The sequence below is a fragment of the Coregonus lavaretus genome, assembly GCF_964263955.1.
Source record: "Coregonus lavaretus genome assembly, chromosome: 27".
Lineage (NCBI taxonomy): Eukaryota > Metazoa > Chordata > Actinopteri > Salmoniformes > Salmonidae > Coregonus > Coregonus lavaretus.
Genome location: NC_140014.1, coordinates 14,866,287 through 14,884,614, shown reverse-complemented (window position 1 = coordinate 14,884,614; position 18,328 = coordinate 14,866,287). Strand labels below are relative to the sequence as shown.

The 18,328-nt window shown below is 45.2% G+C and overlaps 2 protein-coding genes across 2 annotated transcripts in view; both read left to right on the top strand.

The window, feature by feature from the left end:
* Nucleotides 1-6,468, top strand: part of LOC311103165 (EARP-interacting protein homolog) — a 68,719-nt gene extending 62,251 nt beyond the window's left edge. Inside the window, exons 7-9 of the mRNA XM_084144713.1 lie at nt 1,954-2,121; nt 4,908-5,075; nt 5,909-6,468. Coding sequence (XP_084000839.1) covers nt 1,954-2,121; nt 4,908-5,075; nt 5,909-6,083 — 511 coding nt within the window. The 3' untranslated portion in view covers nt 6,084-6,468. The remainder of the gene's footprint in view (nt 1-1,953; nt 2,122-4,907; nt 5,076-5,908) is intronic.
* The window catches only part of LOC311102607 (myelin transcription factor 1-like protein), a gene marked incomplete at both ends in the record, with an annotated part of 591,893 nt that overhangs the window by 403,579 nt on the left and 169,986 nt on the right, over nt 1-18,328 (top strand). The window lies entirely within an intron of this gene.

Below are 18,328 nucleotides of genomic sequence, written 5' to 3'. Positions count from 1 at the left end.
TATAGCACTATCTGACAGATAGCTAGAGGCTAGAGCTGAACTGGCTAAATTCATTCACCTCAGTTGAGAGGGGATGAAACATTAGCTAACATCAGTCAACTAAAGAGTAGCCAGTATCTGCACTGCTTGCTTTTACAACTCAGAGAAAGAGCGCAACACATACACACCGTCAGCAGCTGCCTCTGTTCAACTGTCCCTTGCCAGTTATAAGCAGGCCTTTCAGAAGCATTGCCTTCACACAGCCTGTCCAAATGCTCTGTGATGGTGTCCGTGCAGTCCTAAATCTAGCCAGCTGACGCAGCCAAACAGCCTACCCGACCACTCTGCTCTGAGGCGTCCGCATGGTCCTAACGCACACCGATGCTGCTTTTTTGTATCACAGTGCAATGACAAAACCGGGGTGACATAAATGCAATTTCAGAATGTGGGGGTGACATGACACCCCCCCATCCCCAGTGAAAGTTGTGCCCCTGTGTACTGTAATATTAAATACAGAAATTTACTTGCCACAAAGCTGCCTGTAAATGACTGTCAAATTCATAGTAACCCCTTTACAGTGTGTGTGTGTGTGTGTACGTGTGTGTGTTTGCGTGCGTTCGTGGGCCTGTGCCTGTGTGTAATAGCCTGTTCTGGCCCTCACTGACGTAAGGGAGGATGAGTTTCGATTTGGTTTCACTGTGTCCCCAGGCTTAGGCTAGGAAGGCATATAATCCTTAATACTTTGTCAGGAGGGTTCCAGCCAGGCTTTGCTCAGGATCCCCATTTAATATTTGCTGGGTAGAGGGAGTGGAGCAGGGTGCTCAGACGCATTCTGGAAGCACCGAAACTAACCCAATTTCCTGCTCCATTTCCCCCGCACGTCCTATTCCATGGAGGGCAGAGTTTACGACACAGACACACACACACACATACACACTGTTACACCCCTGGTCAGAGGTCATGCCGAGTCAGTCAATGGTGGGCAGATTGTGCACTCGACAGCAAAGTGACTCCACACACACACACACACACACACACACACTCAAGTCATTTTAAAATTCACAAGATTAAAGAGTGTTGACATTTTTTTTGGTGAGAGGAAGGGAGCTGCTGCCAGTGTCTGGTCCCTCTGTGAAGTCCCAGTCTGGTCTCATCCAGTTTGCTGAGGTCCAGTGGCAGAACCTTACAAACCATATAGTCATAGAGCCATACAGACTGTCATCCTGATCTCATTGAATCCCCTCAGGTTATTTTATTTTCCCTCCCTTTTAATGAGATTTTTAATTAGCATGTTATTTGCATAATGAGATCAGCAGGGTAGATGGTGTCTGGTGGAGCAGAGAACACTGGGTCTAACACTGTTCCATAGACCGCCCTGGATCCTCTTCAGTCATCACAGCAGGAGAGGGAGGGAAAATTAGAGGAGGGGTGGAGGGAGGATGAGAGGTAGGCAGGACTGGAGGAGGGGAGGAGAGGACAGAAGAGGAGATGAGAGGAAGGGTACGGGGTCCTGTTGAGAAATAGAGAAGAGAGAAGGTTTACAACATAAACAGCATCTGAAGCAGAAAAGTCTCTCCTCTCTTCTCTGCTCTTTCAGTTCTTTCTTCGTGCCTTAGCACTTACCTCTCCCCAGCAGGGAGGAGCAGGATCAGGAAGCCAAGGCCGTGTGTGGTTATGACTCCTGGCTTTATTACACATCAGGCTTTTATAGGACAGGAAATACAGTCTTGCCTTCACCTACTGTACAGTACCACTACAGGCTTCTCTCCCTGATTTATGTCATCAGGGTTGCTGTGGTGTTCACTCTCTCTATCTCTCTTACGCATCATTCCCCTTTTCTCACCCTTCTCCTCACCCTCATCTCTCTCTCTCTCTCTCTCTCTCTCTCTCTCTCTCTCTCTCTCTCTCTCTCTCTCTCTCTCTCTCTCTCATTCCCTCTCTCCTCCCCCTCATCCCTTTCTCTCTCTTTCCCAGTCAGATCTACTGTATAGAGAATGCTCATGGGCAGCTGGTTCGAGACCTGGACTTCAATCCCAACAAACAGTACTACCTGGCCAGCTGTGGGGACGACTGCAAGGTCAAATTTTGGGATGTGAGAAACATCAACGAGCCAGTCAAGAGCCTGGAGGAGCACTCTCACTGGTGGGCACCTGTTACACACTGTAGACACACACACACACACACACACACACACACACACACACACACACACACACACACACAGGACATGCACATACACTCACACACAGCATATACAGTGTCTTTGGAAAGTATTCAGACCCCTTGACTTTTTCCACATTTTAGTACGTTACAGCCTTATTCTAAAATTGATTAAATAGTTTTTTTCCCTCATTCATCTACAGACAATAGCCCATAATGACAAATCAAAAACATGTTTTTGGACATTTTTGCGAATTTATATTTAAAAAATAAAATAACTTAAATATAACATTTACATAAGTATTCAGACCCTTTACTCAGTACTTTGTTGAAGCAATTACAGCATCGATTCTTCTTGGGTATGACACTACAAGCTTGGCACACCTGTATTTGGGGAGTTACTCCCATTCTTCTCTGCAGATCCTCTCAAGCTCTGTCAGGTTGGATGGGGAGCGTTGCTGCACAGCTATTTTCAGGTCTCTCCAGAGATGTTAAATCGGGTTCAAGTCCAGGCTCTGGCTGGGCCACTCAAGGACATTCAGAGACTTGTCCCGAAGCCACTCCTGCTTTGTCTTGGCTGTGTGCTTAGGGTCGTTGTCCTGTTGGAAGGTGAAACTTTGCCCCAGTCTGAGGTCCTGAGCGCTCTGGAGCAGGTTTTCATCAAGGATCCATCTGTACTTTTCTCTGTTAATCTTTGCCTCGATCCTGACTAGTCTCCCAGTCCGTACAGCATGATGCTGCCACCACCATGCTTCACCATAGGGATGGTTCCAGGTTTCCTCCAGGTTTCTGCTTGGCATTCAGGCCAAAGAGTTCCATTTTGGTTTCATCAGACCAGAGAATCTTGTTTATCATGGTCTGAGAGTCCAAGTGGGCTGTCATGTGCCTTTTACTGAGGAGTGGCTTCCGTCTGACCACTCTACCATGCAGGCCTGATTGGTGGAGTACTGCAGAGATGGTTGTCCTTCTGGAAGGTTCTCCCATCTCCACAGAGGAACTCTAGAGCTCTGTCAGAGTGACCATCGGGTTTTTGGTCACCTCCCTGACCAAGGTCCTTCTCATGTCCAATCAATTGAATTTACCACAGGTGGACTCCAATCAAGTTGTAGAAACATCTCAAGGATGATCAATGGAACCAGGATGCGCCTGAGCTCAATTTCGAGTCTCATAGCAAAGGGTCTGAATACTTAAGTAAAAACGTATTTTTTTAATTATTATTTTTATACATTTGGAAAACTTTCTAAAAACCTGTTTTCGCTTTGTCATTATGGGGTATTTTTTATCCATTTTACAATAAGGCTGTAATGTAACAAAATGTGGAAAAATACAAGGGGTCTGAATACTTTCCGAAGGCACTGTATACCATTGCAATTATAGCCTCAAACCCCCTCTTTACACAACCAACAGAACATGAACAACATTCCTACCAATTAGCATCATTTTGCTGAACAGTCATATTCCACTGATGTATGTGTGCTTTTAGCTTATTGTATACTGACCCTGTCACAATGTATGTGTTGTTATGACGAGAAGTTTGTTGCTGCTACAAACATACATTCTGAGATGGTTAAGTACATTGCACTGCCGTGTTCCGGTGCGGGTTACTGTAGCTATTCTGTGATGAGCTGCAGTGCTCAGGGCTATGTAAGTAGCTGGACACAGTGCACTGCAGTATTCAGGCGTATATGTGTGTGTGTGTGTGTGTGTGTGTGTGTGTGTGTGTGTGTGTGTGTGTGTGTGTGTGTGTGTAGAGACACGCTCTGTCTCTCTTTCTCTCTCTGGTGTGAGTTGAATAGATAATGACTCTGTCTGAGAGCCAAACCATGCTGTGGAGAAGTTTGTTGCTGCTACAATCATACATTCTGAGATGGTTAAGTACATTGCATTACCGTATACACACACATCCATCCTACACCCCACCCCCCCCCCCCCCCCCCACCCCCCCAAAATTTTTTTATAAATAAAAAACACACACACACATACATACTGTACATGCATACAGTGGACTGGCCAAATGTATCCAGAACAGTGTAGATGTGAACCCATTCTGATAGTAGGCTCCAGTGTGTGATTTCTGAGCAGTGCTCTGAGGGACAATTTTTTCAGGAGGGAAGAGGATTACCCGAACACAGGGAAAGGGTGCTCTGAGCCTGATTTTATGTCAACAGCCCAGTTATCCTCCAAGCATTCTCTATGACAGAGAGAGAGAGAGAGAGAGAGAGAGAGAGAGAGAGAGAGAGAGAGAGAGAGAGAGAGAGAGAGAGAGAGAGAGAGAGAGAGAGAGAGAGAGAGAGAGAGAGAGAGAGAGAGAGAGAGAGAGAGAGAGAGAGAGAGAGAGAGAGAGAGAGAGAGAGAGAGAGAGAGAGAGAGAGAGAGAGAGAGAGAGAGAGAGAGAGAGAGAGAGAGAGAGAGAGAGAGAGAGAGAGAGAGAGAGAGAGAGAGAGAGAGAGAGAGAGAGAGAGCGAACATGGTGATTGGGAGAGAAGGACAGCAAGTGAAAGAAGTAAAAGAGAGTGCAGGAGAGAGATGGCGTAGGTGTTTGCAAAATCATTACCTTTATTAGCTAACCATAATTACACAACACCTCACGGCAGTACAAACTAAGCAGCAGAGAAACAAAGCCCAGATCCATCTCAATTACCACACACGTACATGGACTGAGGAGCCAAAGGGATAAGCGACAAAAGGAAAGAGAGAATATATAGATGGATTAAAAACACCCATTCACTGATTCTCTGTGTGTGTGTGTGTGTGTGCCCACCACCCAGGGTGTGGAGCGTGCGCTACAACCACTCTCATGATCAGCTGCTGCTGACCGGCAGCAGTGACAGCAGGGTGATTCTGTCCAACATGGTGTCCATCTCCTCCGAGCCCTTCGGTCACCTGGTGGACGACGATGACCTCAGCGACGAAGAGGATAACCACCAGGACAAGAAGTATGGACACTAAGTCAAAACCTTTATGACATATCTGTCCACTCAGTCAAAGCTGTCAACACTGACCATTTTCTGACATATCTGTCCAGAACTGTCCCCCTCTTATAGCCATACTGTACCAATCTCAACCATAACTGTCCACTGTCATAATCTTTCATCAGATTTTCAATGCAACAGTTACTACTCTATATTCAATTTGATCAGTTGAATCTAGAGTTGGTACTCTGATTCTAGTTCTCTGGTCTTGAACTTCACCTATTCTGTGCCAATGCCCTATTTTGTGATGGTTCCATTTCTGTGCCAAATAACTGTCACTACACATTGTGAATAGCATGCACACGCTCAGAAAAAAAGTTACCAAATTGTACTTAAAGGGGTACAAACACTTGTCACTGTAGTAGTTACGTCCATTGTACCATTAGTTATAACTACATCATTGTCCTCTTGCAGTTTGTACCTTAAAAGAGCCAAACGGTGTTTGCCAAAAGTCTCCATCTGGCCACTCTACCATAAAGGCCTGATTGGTGGAGTGCTGCAGAGATGGTTGTCCTTCTGGAAGTTTCTCCCATCTCCACAGAGGAACTGTGGAAATAGTGAAGGGGTCTGAATACTTTCCGAATGCACTGTATATGGGGGATTGGAAATTATGCAGACAATTACGTTGATGGAAGCTACTATCTATCTGCAATATTTAAGCTGATCCACCCCCTCAAAATAAAAAAATAAGAACTCTTCCTATTCAACTCCGTATTCACACTTTCTTTGTGTGTGTGCGTGTGCGTGAATTTGTGTGTGTGAATCTGTGTGTGTGTGTGCGTGCATGTGTGGTCTAGGAGTAAGGAGCCCCTGCAGGACAGTATCATCTCTACCTTTGAGGAGCATGAGGACAGTGTGTACGCAGTAGAGTGGTCCTCAGCAGACCCATGGCTCTTTGCCTCTCTCAGCTACGATGGCAGACTGGTCATCAACAGGGTCCCCCGCGCACTCAAATACCGTATCCTGCTCTAGACGGACCACACGCTGGACCGACGACTGGACTCATCACAGAGTGAAGGAGAGAGGGCGAGGTATGAGGAGCGATGGGGAGAGGGGGGGAGCCGACCGTGTCCGACAGCCGTCAGGGGAGCCACACTCAGCAGACCCTGCACACACACTCTCTCTTTCTCTCTCTCTTTTTTCTCCCTCACTCACTCTCCCTCTCTCTCTCTCTCTCTCTCTCTCTCTCATTTTCTCTTTCTCTCCCTCTCCCATTCTACGAAATAATTGATTACGCTACACATTCCCCTTAATGATGCAGATGACTGTATGTTTGCTAGAACAGAGAAAATACAAAGACAAACTGCTATATATCTGTTCTGTATATTGTCAATTAAATGCTATTTATGTATGCTGGATTTAGTTTATTTTTTATTGGTGAACAGTTACTTTACTAAGCTTTTGGGGATCTTCTGAAGGCTTTTCTCTTATTTGACTGGGAGCCCATAGCTAGTCTAGTCAGAGATAGATACCAATGGGGTTCCCTGCATGCCTCAATGGCAGCCTCACCCTGGGGAATGACTGGAGGTGTACCCAGGGCACTATGGTCCCTAGATGACAAGTTGAAGCCAAGAGGTAGCTAGGACAATCACCCCTCCCTCCCCAAACCCTCTCCCAATATTTTCTTCTCTTCCTCCACCTCTCTCCTCACCAATACCCTTTCTCCTCTTCCTCAAATATCATCCCCTCTGTCTCCCCCGTCCCTGTCTTCCTGTAAAGTGTGTGTTGACGTTGGTCTGTAGTGACAGTGGTAGCCTTCTTTAGAGCCACACACCACTGACAGCCTTTTTAATCGAGCTTGACTCTGCTCAGGGCTCATTCTCCAAGCAGAGCTCTATGGTGCCAGGGGAACCATGAGAGGCTGTGGGTCTTCATTAACCATGCACAGGTTGGCGCCCAGGGCTTGAATGCAGACTAACACCCTTCCCCTCCTCTGGAAGGCAGCTCACATCCACAACCCTCATTATAGCCCAGTGAATTATTGAAAAGGGGATTGGGGCGTGGGTCTAAAGTGGTTTAGAAGCTGAAAACATAATCTTCCCTCTATCTATTCTGTCTTTAATTTGAGATTGTGATGTTTGTAAGTTGTCACCCAATTAGATACGCACACACGCCGTGTCCCGGCGGCACACACACACAGCCCTCTGTTTCCTCTTTTGACTAAGATGCTGGTGGTGTGACAAGCTTGCAGCCATGTGGCACGTTGTGTGTGTGTGCATGTGCGAGTGTGTGTGTGTGAGTGCGTGTGTGTGCGTTCTCTGTGGATGCTGTTGACTGTGTGGAAGGTTGCATGCTAGAGACAGAAAAACACAAATATAGATGGGTAAAACATGGAGGGACAGAGAGTTGGATTGGCATTGATAGATGGATAACAGATAAATATTAGAATAATTAAACTACCTCCAACACAAATGCAGATATTTTTATGTTGTAACAAACATCTGAATATGTGCCTCCTGAGTCCTGATTGACACCTTCACCTGATCAGTATTCCTCATTTGCCTTCCTATTAATACATTCACAGTAATGCTACTCACTGTTTATTATCTATGCATAGTCTCTTTACTCCTACCTAAATGTACATATTACCTCAATTACCTCGACTAACCTGTACCCACACACATTGAGTACATTGAACAGCGCCGGAGAAGATGGTTTCTGTTTTACAGCCCTCTAACCATTTGTACTATTATGTGTGTTTTTCCGCGTTATTTGTAATTTATTTTGTACATAAAGTTTCTGCCATCGTCTCTTATAACCAAAAAGAGCTTCTAGATATCAGGACAGCGATTACTCACCTCGTATTGGACGAAGATTTTTTCTTCAACGAGGCGGCCGCAAAGGATATCATACAGACACCCGACAAGGCCCAAATCCCCGTCATTCGCGTGAGGAAGAGACGGAGATATCGTGGACGTAGATCGGGGTGCCTTGTAAGGATCCGACGGCGAGCGAGTAAACTGCCTATTCCATCAATCCTATTAGCCAATCTTCAATCATTGGATAACAAATTGGATGACCTAAGATTACGGTTATCCTACCAACGGGACATTAAAAACTGTAATATCCTATGTTTCACCGAGTCGTGGCTGAACGACGACAATGATAACATACAGCTAGCGGGCTATACGCTACATCGGCAGGATAGAACGGCTGACTCCGGTAAGACAAGGGGTGGCGGTCTGTGTATATTTGTAAACAACAGCTGGTGCACAAAATCAAATACTAAGGAAGTCTCGAGGTTTTGCTCGCCTGAGGTAGAGTATCTTATGATAAGCTGTAGACCACACTATTTACCAAGAGAGTTTTCATCTATATTTTTCATAGCTGTCTATTTACCACCACAAACCAATGCTGGCATTAAGATTGCACTGAATGAGTTGTACAAGGACATAAATCAACAGGAAAACGCTCATCCAGATGCAGCGCTCCTAGTGGCCGGGGACTTTAATGCAGGGAAACTTAAATCCGTTCTACCTAATTTCTACCAGCATGTTAAATGTGCAACCAGAGGAAAAAAAACTCTAGCCCACCTTTACTCCACACACAGAGACGCATACAAAGCTCTCCCTCGCCCTCCATTTGGCAAATCTGACCATAACTCTATCCTCCTGATTCCTGCTTATAAGCAAAAACTAAAGCAGGAAGCACCAGTGACTCTGTTAATAAAAAAGTGGTCAGATGACGCAGATGCTAAGCTACAGGACTGTTTTGCTAGCACAGACTGGAACATGTTCCGGGATTCTTCAGACAGCATTGAGGAGTACACCACATCAGTCACTGGCTTCATCAATAAGTGCATCGATGATGTCGTCCCCACAGTGACCGTACGTACATACCCCAACCAGAAGCCATGGATTACAGGAAACATCCGCACTGAGCTAAAGGGTAGAGCTGCCGCTTTCAAGGAACGGGACTCTAACCCGGACGCTTATAAGAAATCCCGCTATGCCCTCCGACGAACCATCAAACAGGCAAAGAGTCAATACAGGGCTAAGATTGAATCGTACTACACTGGCTCTGACGCTCGTCGGATGTGGCAGGGCTTGAAAACTATTACAGACTACAAAGGGAAGCACAGCCGCGAGCTGCCCAGTGACACAAGCATACCAAACGAGCTAAACCACTTCTATGCTCGCTTCGAGGCAAGCAACACTGAAGCATGCATGAGAGCACCAGCTGTTCCGGATGACTATGTGATCACGCTCTCCGTAGCCGATGTGAGTAAGACTTTTAAGCAGGTCAACATTCACAAGGCCGCAGGGCCAGACGGATTACCAGGACGTGTACTCCGAGCATGTGCTGACCAACTGGCAAGTGTCTTCACTGACATTTTCAACATGAGTCTGAGTCTGTTATACCAACATGTTTCAAGCAGACCACCATAGTCCCCGTGCCCAAGGACTCTAAGATAACCTGCCTAAATGACTATCGACCCGTAGCACTCACGTCTGTAGCCATGAAGTGCTTTGAAAGGCTGGTCATGGCTCACATCAACAGCATTTTCCCAGAAACCCTAGACCCACTCCAATTTGCATACCGCCCCAACAGATCCACAGATGATGCAATCTCTATTGCACTCCACACTGCCCTTTCCCACCTGGACAAGAGGAACACCTACGTGAGAATGCTATTCATTGACTACAGCTCAGCATTCAACACCATAGTGCCCTCTAAGCTCATCACTAAGCTAAGGATCCTGGGACTAAACACCTCCCTCTGCAACTGGATCCTGGACTTCCTGACGGGCCGCCCCCAGGTGGTAAGGGTAGGTAACAACACATCTGCCACACTGATCCTCAACACGGGGGCCCCTCAGGGGTGCGTGCTCAGTCCCCTCCTGTACTCTCTGTTCACCCATGACTGCATGGCCAGGCACGACTCCAACACCATCATTAAGTTTGCCGACGACACAACAGTGGTAGGCCTGATCACCGACAACGATGAGACAGCCTATAGGGAGGAGGTCAGAGACCTGGCCGTGTGGTGCCAGGACAACAACCTCTCCCTCAACGTGACCAAGACAAAGGAGATGATTGTGGACTACAGGAAAAAAAAGAGGACTGAGCACGCCCCCATTCTCATCGACGGGGCTGTAGTGGAACAGGTTGAGAGCTTCAAGTTCCTTGGTGTCCACATCACCAACGAACTATCATGGTCCAAACACACCAAGACAGTCGTGAAGAGGGCACGACAAAGCCTATTCCCCCTCAGGAGACTGAAAAGATTTGGCATGGGTCCTCAGATCCTCAAAATATTCTACAACTGCACCATCGAGAGCATCCTGACTGGTTGCATTACCGCCTGGTATGGCAACTGCTTGGCCTCCGACCGCAAGGCACTACAGAGGGTAGTGCGTACGGCCCAGTACATCACTGGGGCCAAGCTTCCTGCCATCCAGGACCTCTATAACAGGCGGTGTCAGAGGAAGGCTCTCAAAATTGTCAAAGACTCCAGCCCCCCTAGTCATAGACTGTTCTCCCTGCTACCGCACGGCAAGCGGTACCGGAGTGCCAAGTCTAGGTCCAGACTTCTCAACAGCTTCTACCCCCAAGCCATAAGACTCCTGAACAGCTAATCATGGCTACCCGGACTATTTGCACTGCCCCCCCCACCCCATCCTTTTTACGCTGCTGCTACTCTGTTAATTATTTATGCATAGTCACTTTAACTCTACCCACATGTACATATTACTTCAACTATCTCAACTAGCCGGTGCCCCCGCACATTGACTCTGCACCGGTACCCCCCTGTATATATAGCCTCCCTACTGTTACTTTATTTGACTTCTGCTAATTTCTTCTCAACACTTTTTTTGTTGTTGTTTTATTATACCTTTTTTTTAATTTTTTTTTATAAATACACTGTTGGTTAAGGGCTGTAAGTAAGCATTTCACTGTAATGTCTGCACCTGTTGTATTCGGCGCATGTGACCAATAAAATTTGATTTGATTTGATTTGATTGACTCAGGACCGGTACCTCCTGTAAATAGCCTCGTTATTGTTATTTTAGTATTACTCTATTATTTTTGTTACTTTAGTTTATTTAGTAAATATTTTCTTAACTTTTTTTTTTCTTAACTGCATTGCTGGTTAAGGGCTTGTAAGTAAGCATTTCACGGTAAGATCTCCAACTGTTGTATTCGGCTCATGTGAAAAATACGATTTGATTTGATTTAATATAGCAGATTAAACTAAGCATTGATATTCAGTATACAATCATCACCTCTGGAGAGAGAAGAGGGCTGCTGACAATGCAGACGACTGAAATACTCTGCTGCTGTGCTGTGTACCACTGTTTTGATATCCACAGGCTACACCACATTACTTCCCAGCCCTGGCTCCAGCTCTGCTCTACTGTAAAAACAACATGTGATTCCAGTGTGAATCAGGAGTGGTGAGGTGTTTTTGGCTGTTGACTGTGCTTTAAATATCTGGGGAAACAGCCGAGGGAAAGGTATTGTTCTCACGTCGAGCTCATAGAGTTCAACTGTTTTGCCCGGCACGACTGCCAACTATGGTCTGTGTCACACAGTCACATGACTCCTAGTGTAGTGTACCTGACAGCGGTGGTGACCAGCATCTTCAGGTCAAGAACCCGGATCTCCAATCATGTTTGAAATCACAAGTGACTGACAGATACTGTATCCACTGGATGGGCAAGAAGAGATTTACAAAAGGTTTTAAAAGGAGTTGTCTTCACTGTCTTATTGAGAACAGCATATAGTAAATGACATACTGTACATGTGAACAATAGATGCATTATGTTACTGTACTTACCACTGAGGTTTGTCTTGAAAATAACCTGGACGAATAAAGATACATTTCTTACAGTGTCCCCAGCTTACATGTAATTGAGATGTGAAGGTCTACTGTACACTGTATATTTGAAAGTTGGTTCAAGTTAAAATATGTACTGGTCTTAAATCCTAGCGTGGCTGTTAGTGAATACCAAGAGACATACAGACGAGAGGAATAACGCTTCAAGTAACTTTATGGTGTTTTATATATAGTTTCCTATGCAATCTAAACATTATGCAGAATGGCAGCTGCTTGTCTAAAAACCCATCCATGGAGTCATGCCTCACTATGTTTCCTGCTTTCAGCTCCATCGCCTCGATTTCTCCTTTGTTATCTTGGCATGAATTCAAAATACTCTGCATTTCTTCACATATTCATTTCTGTATGATGTTTTAAATAGTCCTAAAAAACCTGAGGATCCTACGGGTGCCCTCCTCCGAGGACGCAGGTGGAATGTGATTCAGCTGCTCTGTAAATGAAGTAAATGAAATTAGATTTCATTTAATTACTTATTCATGTGTTCGGAGCAGGAGAGCAACCTTGGGGGAACCCAGGTGATTATTACCTTCAAGAGGCACCCTCATTTGCATTCAGAAGATTATCACAATCCCTTGAAAAAAAAAAATGTGCAAACACCAGGCAGGCGATCCAAGAAGGATGGAGAGAAAAACTGACACTGTCTCCGGGAAACATCAGAGGGACATTGGAAGGACCCATGGTAGGTTGTCTGAGCGTTTGGAATAGGTTGGGAATGTTGCGGAAGGAGTGAACAACTGGCATAGACTGAGACTATTGTGGCACCTGTGAGAGGTTGTCTGAGGGTTGGGAAGAGGTTGGATATGTGTTGGGAATGTTGTGGAGGGAATTATGCCAGACATTAATGGGAAAACCCCAGGGCAGGTCTATCCTCAGGGAACTCTTACTGAATGCTGGAGCCTGGATTGCCTGCAGGCAGCATGGATCGAACATTCACATGTTCACATCGAATGTTCACGTGTTTATGTGGGTGTCCTTGTTATTGTGTGTCTCTAATCCATCAATCATACAGGAAAAATACAGGACAAACCATATTCATACATGCATACATCTATGCTGTCTCTCTGTGTCCTGGCATTGCGTACACTAAAGGAATTTCCTAGGCTTTTAGCTCGATGGCGGTGGAAGTGGTGTTGCCACATAGAAACGCGGTCCGAGCTCTTTGATGTTTAACTCGCATAACTACTTACGCTGACAAACACCCCATAGACCGGGGAAGCTAGCTAGCGCCTGTGTCATAAGCTGCTTATTTAGCATCCTTCTCAGCAGATCAAGTGCTTTAGCTGAGGCGAACGAGACTATCAAGCCCTCACTGAAATCACAGGCACAGTCTATATTTAGGAAATTATTCTTTATCCCTTTGTCCCCTTGTACCGTTTCTGAATCTCAGATTTAAATGTGGCCCCCACCTCCCACCGGTCTCTCATGGACATAGGGACTTGGAGGGGTTCATGCAGTCAAGCACCAGTGCTGGCAGATTTATATTTAACGATTTTCTGTGTCTTACAAAAGCCAGACATAAGGCCCAACATGCTCTTCTTAGCAGACTTCGGGGTTTTTTTCATCTCCATGCTTCCGTATTGTAGCTCAGTGTCAAATCCATAGAAATAGTCCTCATGTTTGATATCATTAAGCCTTTCTCAAACAGATTGACCCTCTTTCTTATGGTGCAACAGAGCACAAGGGCCCTGGACATCACAGCAGACCACGTGGAGTGCTCTTTTCTCAACCTTATTGTTCCTCCGTCACAGAACAAGCACCAGTGGATATGCTGTTATTTATGGGGCTTTGCCACCACAAGGCACATATAATTGCCTCTCAAGAGCTGTAATTGCTTTCATCTCTCATGTCCAGTGCCAAATGTCCGCACACATGTCCTCTGTGTCTCCATGGAGATGGAGTGGCCATGCTTGATGAGGGACGTTGAAGTCATGAGGTCACCCACGCTGGAGAGGAGTGTGTGTATGTCGTGGTCGCTTTATGTGTGTGGAAACTATACTGTACTATTTGACATTTGCAATGTTGGTTGTACACTGCACATTTTCAGGTACATAAATACATATTATTTGTGACTCATTCCTATTCTGAATAAAGCCTACAGTAGCAAGCTATATTTGTGCTGATAACGTAAATGAAACACAGTCTGTCACAGAGTAAACAATAGCTTCTATTCAATGGGTATAGGTCTTATAAGGGAGGGCTGTTTGATATGATTAGAGTGTATGGTGAGTCCATCACTAGTATTATGGCAATGTGATGTGGCAGCTTGAATATGTTAGATCAATGGAGCACATCTTAAGAACGACAGAGGCAGAGGTTACAGCCACTCACAACCTGTGTGTCAATCACACAGTCACACAGTCTGGCTAGAAACTGTCACACCATGAAATCTATTGAAACCAATTTAGTTCCTCCCCAAACGCCTCCAAGATATTTGAGCATTTCAATCGATAAGGATTGAATTAGTAAATAGAGTTTCAAAACTTTGTTCATCAAAGTTATTTCTAAACTGTTGTTTTCAACTCCAGGTGCCATTTGTCACTGTGTAAGAAATACAATATTTGATTGTAATCAAAGTGTATTATACTATGTCCATTACTGTAGGGGGAGAAATTGAAGGATGGATTTGAGTCATCACAGCAAATGTTATCAAATACAGTGCATTCGGAAAGTATTCGGACCCCTTGACTTTTTCCACATTTTCCGGTACATTTACATTTTAGTCATTTAGCAGACGCTCTTATCCAGAGCAACTTACAGGAGCAATTAGGGTTAAGTGCCTTGCTCAAGGGCACATCGACAGATTTTTCACCTAGTCGGCTTGGGGATTAGAACCAGCGACCTTTCGGTTACTGGCACAACGCTCTTAACCACTAAGCTAGCTACCTGCTGCCCTGCCGTTATAACCTTATTCGAAAATTGATTAAATAGTTTTTTCCCCTAATCTATCTACACACAATACCCCATAATGACAAAGCAGTTTTGTATATGTATAAAAAATACAAAACTGAAATATCACATTTACACAGTGGCGACCCGTCATTCAGTGTTTTGAGCCCCACCTGTTTAGCAAAAAATATATAATAATACATTTTTGTCTGTTTTGCATGTTCTTATTTTGGCATTAATACGTGTCACATATCAGTTTGCAAACAACGTAAGAAAACACACAAAGTTTTTGAGTTAATAAAGCCGCATACAAACATCTTTTTTGCTTTCTTCAGTAAGGCAGCTCCAAAATGCAGGTGTTTCAGCCTAGCTCAGTGCTTTCTGTGGTGGTGGGGCAGCCAGCGGAAAATAGGAGTTGGTAATGTTCTCTAGTTGCGCCGTGATTGGCTCAGTGTTCTGTCACTCATGGGGACACTACGTCACTGCAAAACCTACAGGTAGAGCTTGAATATTCAAGCCCCTTGGGTGCTGCCATAGACTTACATTAGAAGTGCCCATCCAAGAAGGCTCAAGGTCATTGGGCACAGATAAAATGACGTCAAATCACGTTATATCTACAGTAGCTTTGATTGGACTGATCATGTCAACATCATACTTTCAAAATATTATCTAGCAAGCTAGACAAGCAGTCATCATCATGCATCAAGTCGGCAATCTACTGGCAAATCCTTTTCAATCCTTGTCATATGAAGATACATTTTAGATAAAACGTGTCGGTGCTCATCGGCCATTGGACATAAACATTACACAACAAGTTGGAAATCACAAATTCAACAATGAGTGCTAAGGCGCCACTGCAGCCCCAGTTTCGATCCCAGGCTGTGTCACAGCAGGCTGTGACCGGGAGACCCATGAGGCGCCGCACAATTTGCCCATCGTCGTCCAGGTTCGGGGAGGGTTTGGCCGGCCGGGATGTCCTTGTCTCATTGTGCTCTAGCAACTCCTTGTGGCGGGCGGGGCTCCTGCAAACTGACTTCGGTCGTCAGTTCGACAGTGTTTCCTCCGACACATTGGTGCGGCTGGCTTGCGGGTTAAGCGAGCAGTGTGTCAAGAAGCAGTGTGGCTTGGCTCTTGACCTTCGCCGAATCCGTAGGGGAGTTGCAGCGATGAGACAAGATCGTAAATACCAATTGTAATTGAAGATCACGAAAAAGGGGGTAATGCCATGGGACAGAACAGTTTGAATACATTGGCCATGCTGACAATCCAGCATGACTTCTGCCGCGTTCAAAACAACTGGAAACTCGGAACTGGGAAATCTCAGACTTCAGTGAGTTCAAGACAACTGGGAACTCGGATAAAACTAGCTCCGACAGGGAAAATAAGGAAAATCATTTTGAAAGGTCATCCAACTCGAAATTCCAAATCGGGATTTCGGGCCCACAAGAAGGACCACCGCGCCACATTCCTGTTCAAGTGACAAGGTGGGTCCAAAAACAAGTTGAGTCCAAAAATGTATTGTATGCTGCTGCATAAATTACGTCATATGCCAGGGAGATATGTATACTGTAGCCAAAAAAAGTAATACTAAGTGTATGTTGTGTAGTAATCTGTTAGTAGCCCATGTGCCTCACCCTAATAATGTGGTCCCTTTCCTCCCTCATAACTTAGCCTACTGTTCTGACTTGATGGTGCACATGTAGCCTATAGCCTGTTTTAGAGAAATGTCACTATCAAATATTGTAAGAGCTTTCATTGTCTGCTTATATGCCCCCTTTATTTATCCTACGGTTCTGACTTGGTGTCCAGGGAGAACACCGTAAGAATGGCCCATGTTCTAAATTATATTGCTGTACATTTCAAAAGTGCTGAACAAATAGTTATATTGACTACGTCCGTCCTAGCTCGCTCATTAATGTCTTAATCGAAATTACGGATTGCCTCTTATCCGCTCGTCGTCCCATTATGCCATAGTTTCTACATCTCAATTGTAAGTAGAAACCACATTTGTTTAAGCAAGTCAGCCATATCAGCTATGTTTTTTTTAAAGGCAGTAAATGCTGCCAGACAAGGCTCCGCTGATAGCCAGGTGTAGCAGTGGTAAGGTGTTGGGACTGCTGTTGGGACAGCTTTATGTAGGCCCTAACCGTTTGTGGGCACCGTTTGGCACCGCTATAGTGCAATTAATGTATTGTTTAGTGTTGTGTTATGTAGTGGCTTTGCTCGCATGCATTGATTGTTTTGCCACTGCATTGACATAATTATTAAGACCCTTTACTCAGTACTGTGTTGAAGCACCTTTGGCAGCGATTATAGCCTTGAGCCATCTTGACGCTACAAGCTTGGCACACCTGTATTTATGGAGTTTCTCCCATTCCTCTCTGCAGATACTCTCAAGCTCTGTCAGGTTGGATGGGGAGCATTACTGCACAGCTATTTTCAAGTCTCTCCAGAGATGTTCGATCGGGTTCAAGTCCGGGCTCTGGCTGGGCCACTCAAGGATATTCAGAGACTTGTCCTGAAGCCACTCCTGCGTTGTCTTGGCTGTGTGCTTAGGGTCATTGTCCTGTTGGAAGGTGAACCTTCGCCCCAGTCTGAGGTCCTGAGTGCTCTGGAGCAGGTTTTCATCAAGGATCTCTCTGTACTTTGCTCTGTTCATCTTTGCCTTGATACTGACTAGTCTCCCAGTCCCTGCCGCTGAAAAACATCCCCACAGCATGATGCTGCCACCACCATGCTTCACCACCATGCTTCACCGTAGGGATGGTGCCAGGTTTCCTCCAGACGTGACGCTTGGCATTCAGGCCAAAGAGTTCAATCTTGGTTTCATCAGACCAGAGAATCTTGTTTCTCATGGTCTGAGAGTCCTTTAGTTTTTTTGCAAACTCCAAGCGGGCTGTCATGTGTCTTTTACTGAGGAGTGGCTTCCATCTTGCCACTCTACCATGCAGGCCTGATTGGTGGAGTGCTGCAGAGATGGTTGTCCTTCTGGAAGGTTCTCCCATCTCCACAGAGGAACTCTAGAGCTCTTTCAGAGTGACTATCGGGTTCTTGGTCACCTCCCTGACCAAGGCCCTTCTCCCCCGATTGCTCAGTTTGGCGGGCGACCAGCTCTAGGGAGAGTCTTGGTGGTTCTAAACTTCTTCCATTTAAGAATGATGGAGGCCACTGTGGTCTTCGGGACCTTCAATGCTGCAAACATTTTTTGGTACAATCCTGTCTCGGAGCTCTACGGACAATTCCTTCAACCTCATGGCTTGGTTTTTGCTCTGACATGCACTGTCAACTGTGTATGCCTTTGCAAATCATGTCCAATCAATTTAATTTACCAATCAAGTTGTAGAAACATCTCAAGGATGATCAATGGAAATGAGCTCAATTTCGAGTCTAATAGCAAAGGGTCTGAATACTTATGTAAATAAGGTATTTCTGTTTTTTAATACATTTTACAAAATGTGGAAAAAGTCAATGGTCTGAATACTTTCCGAAGG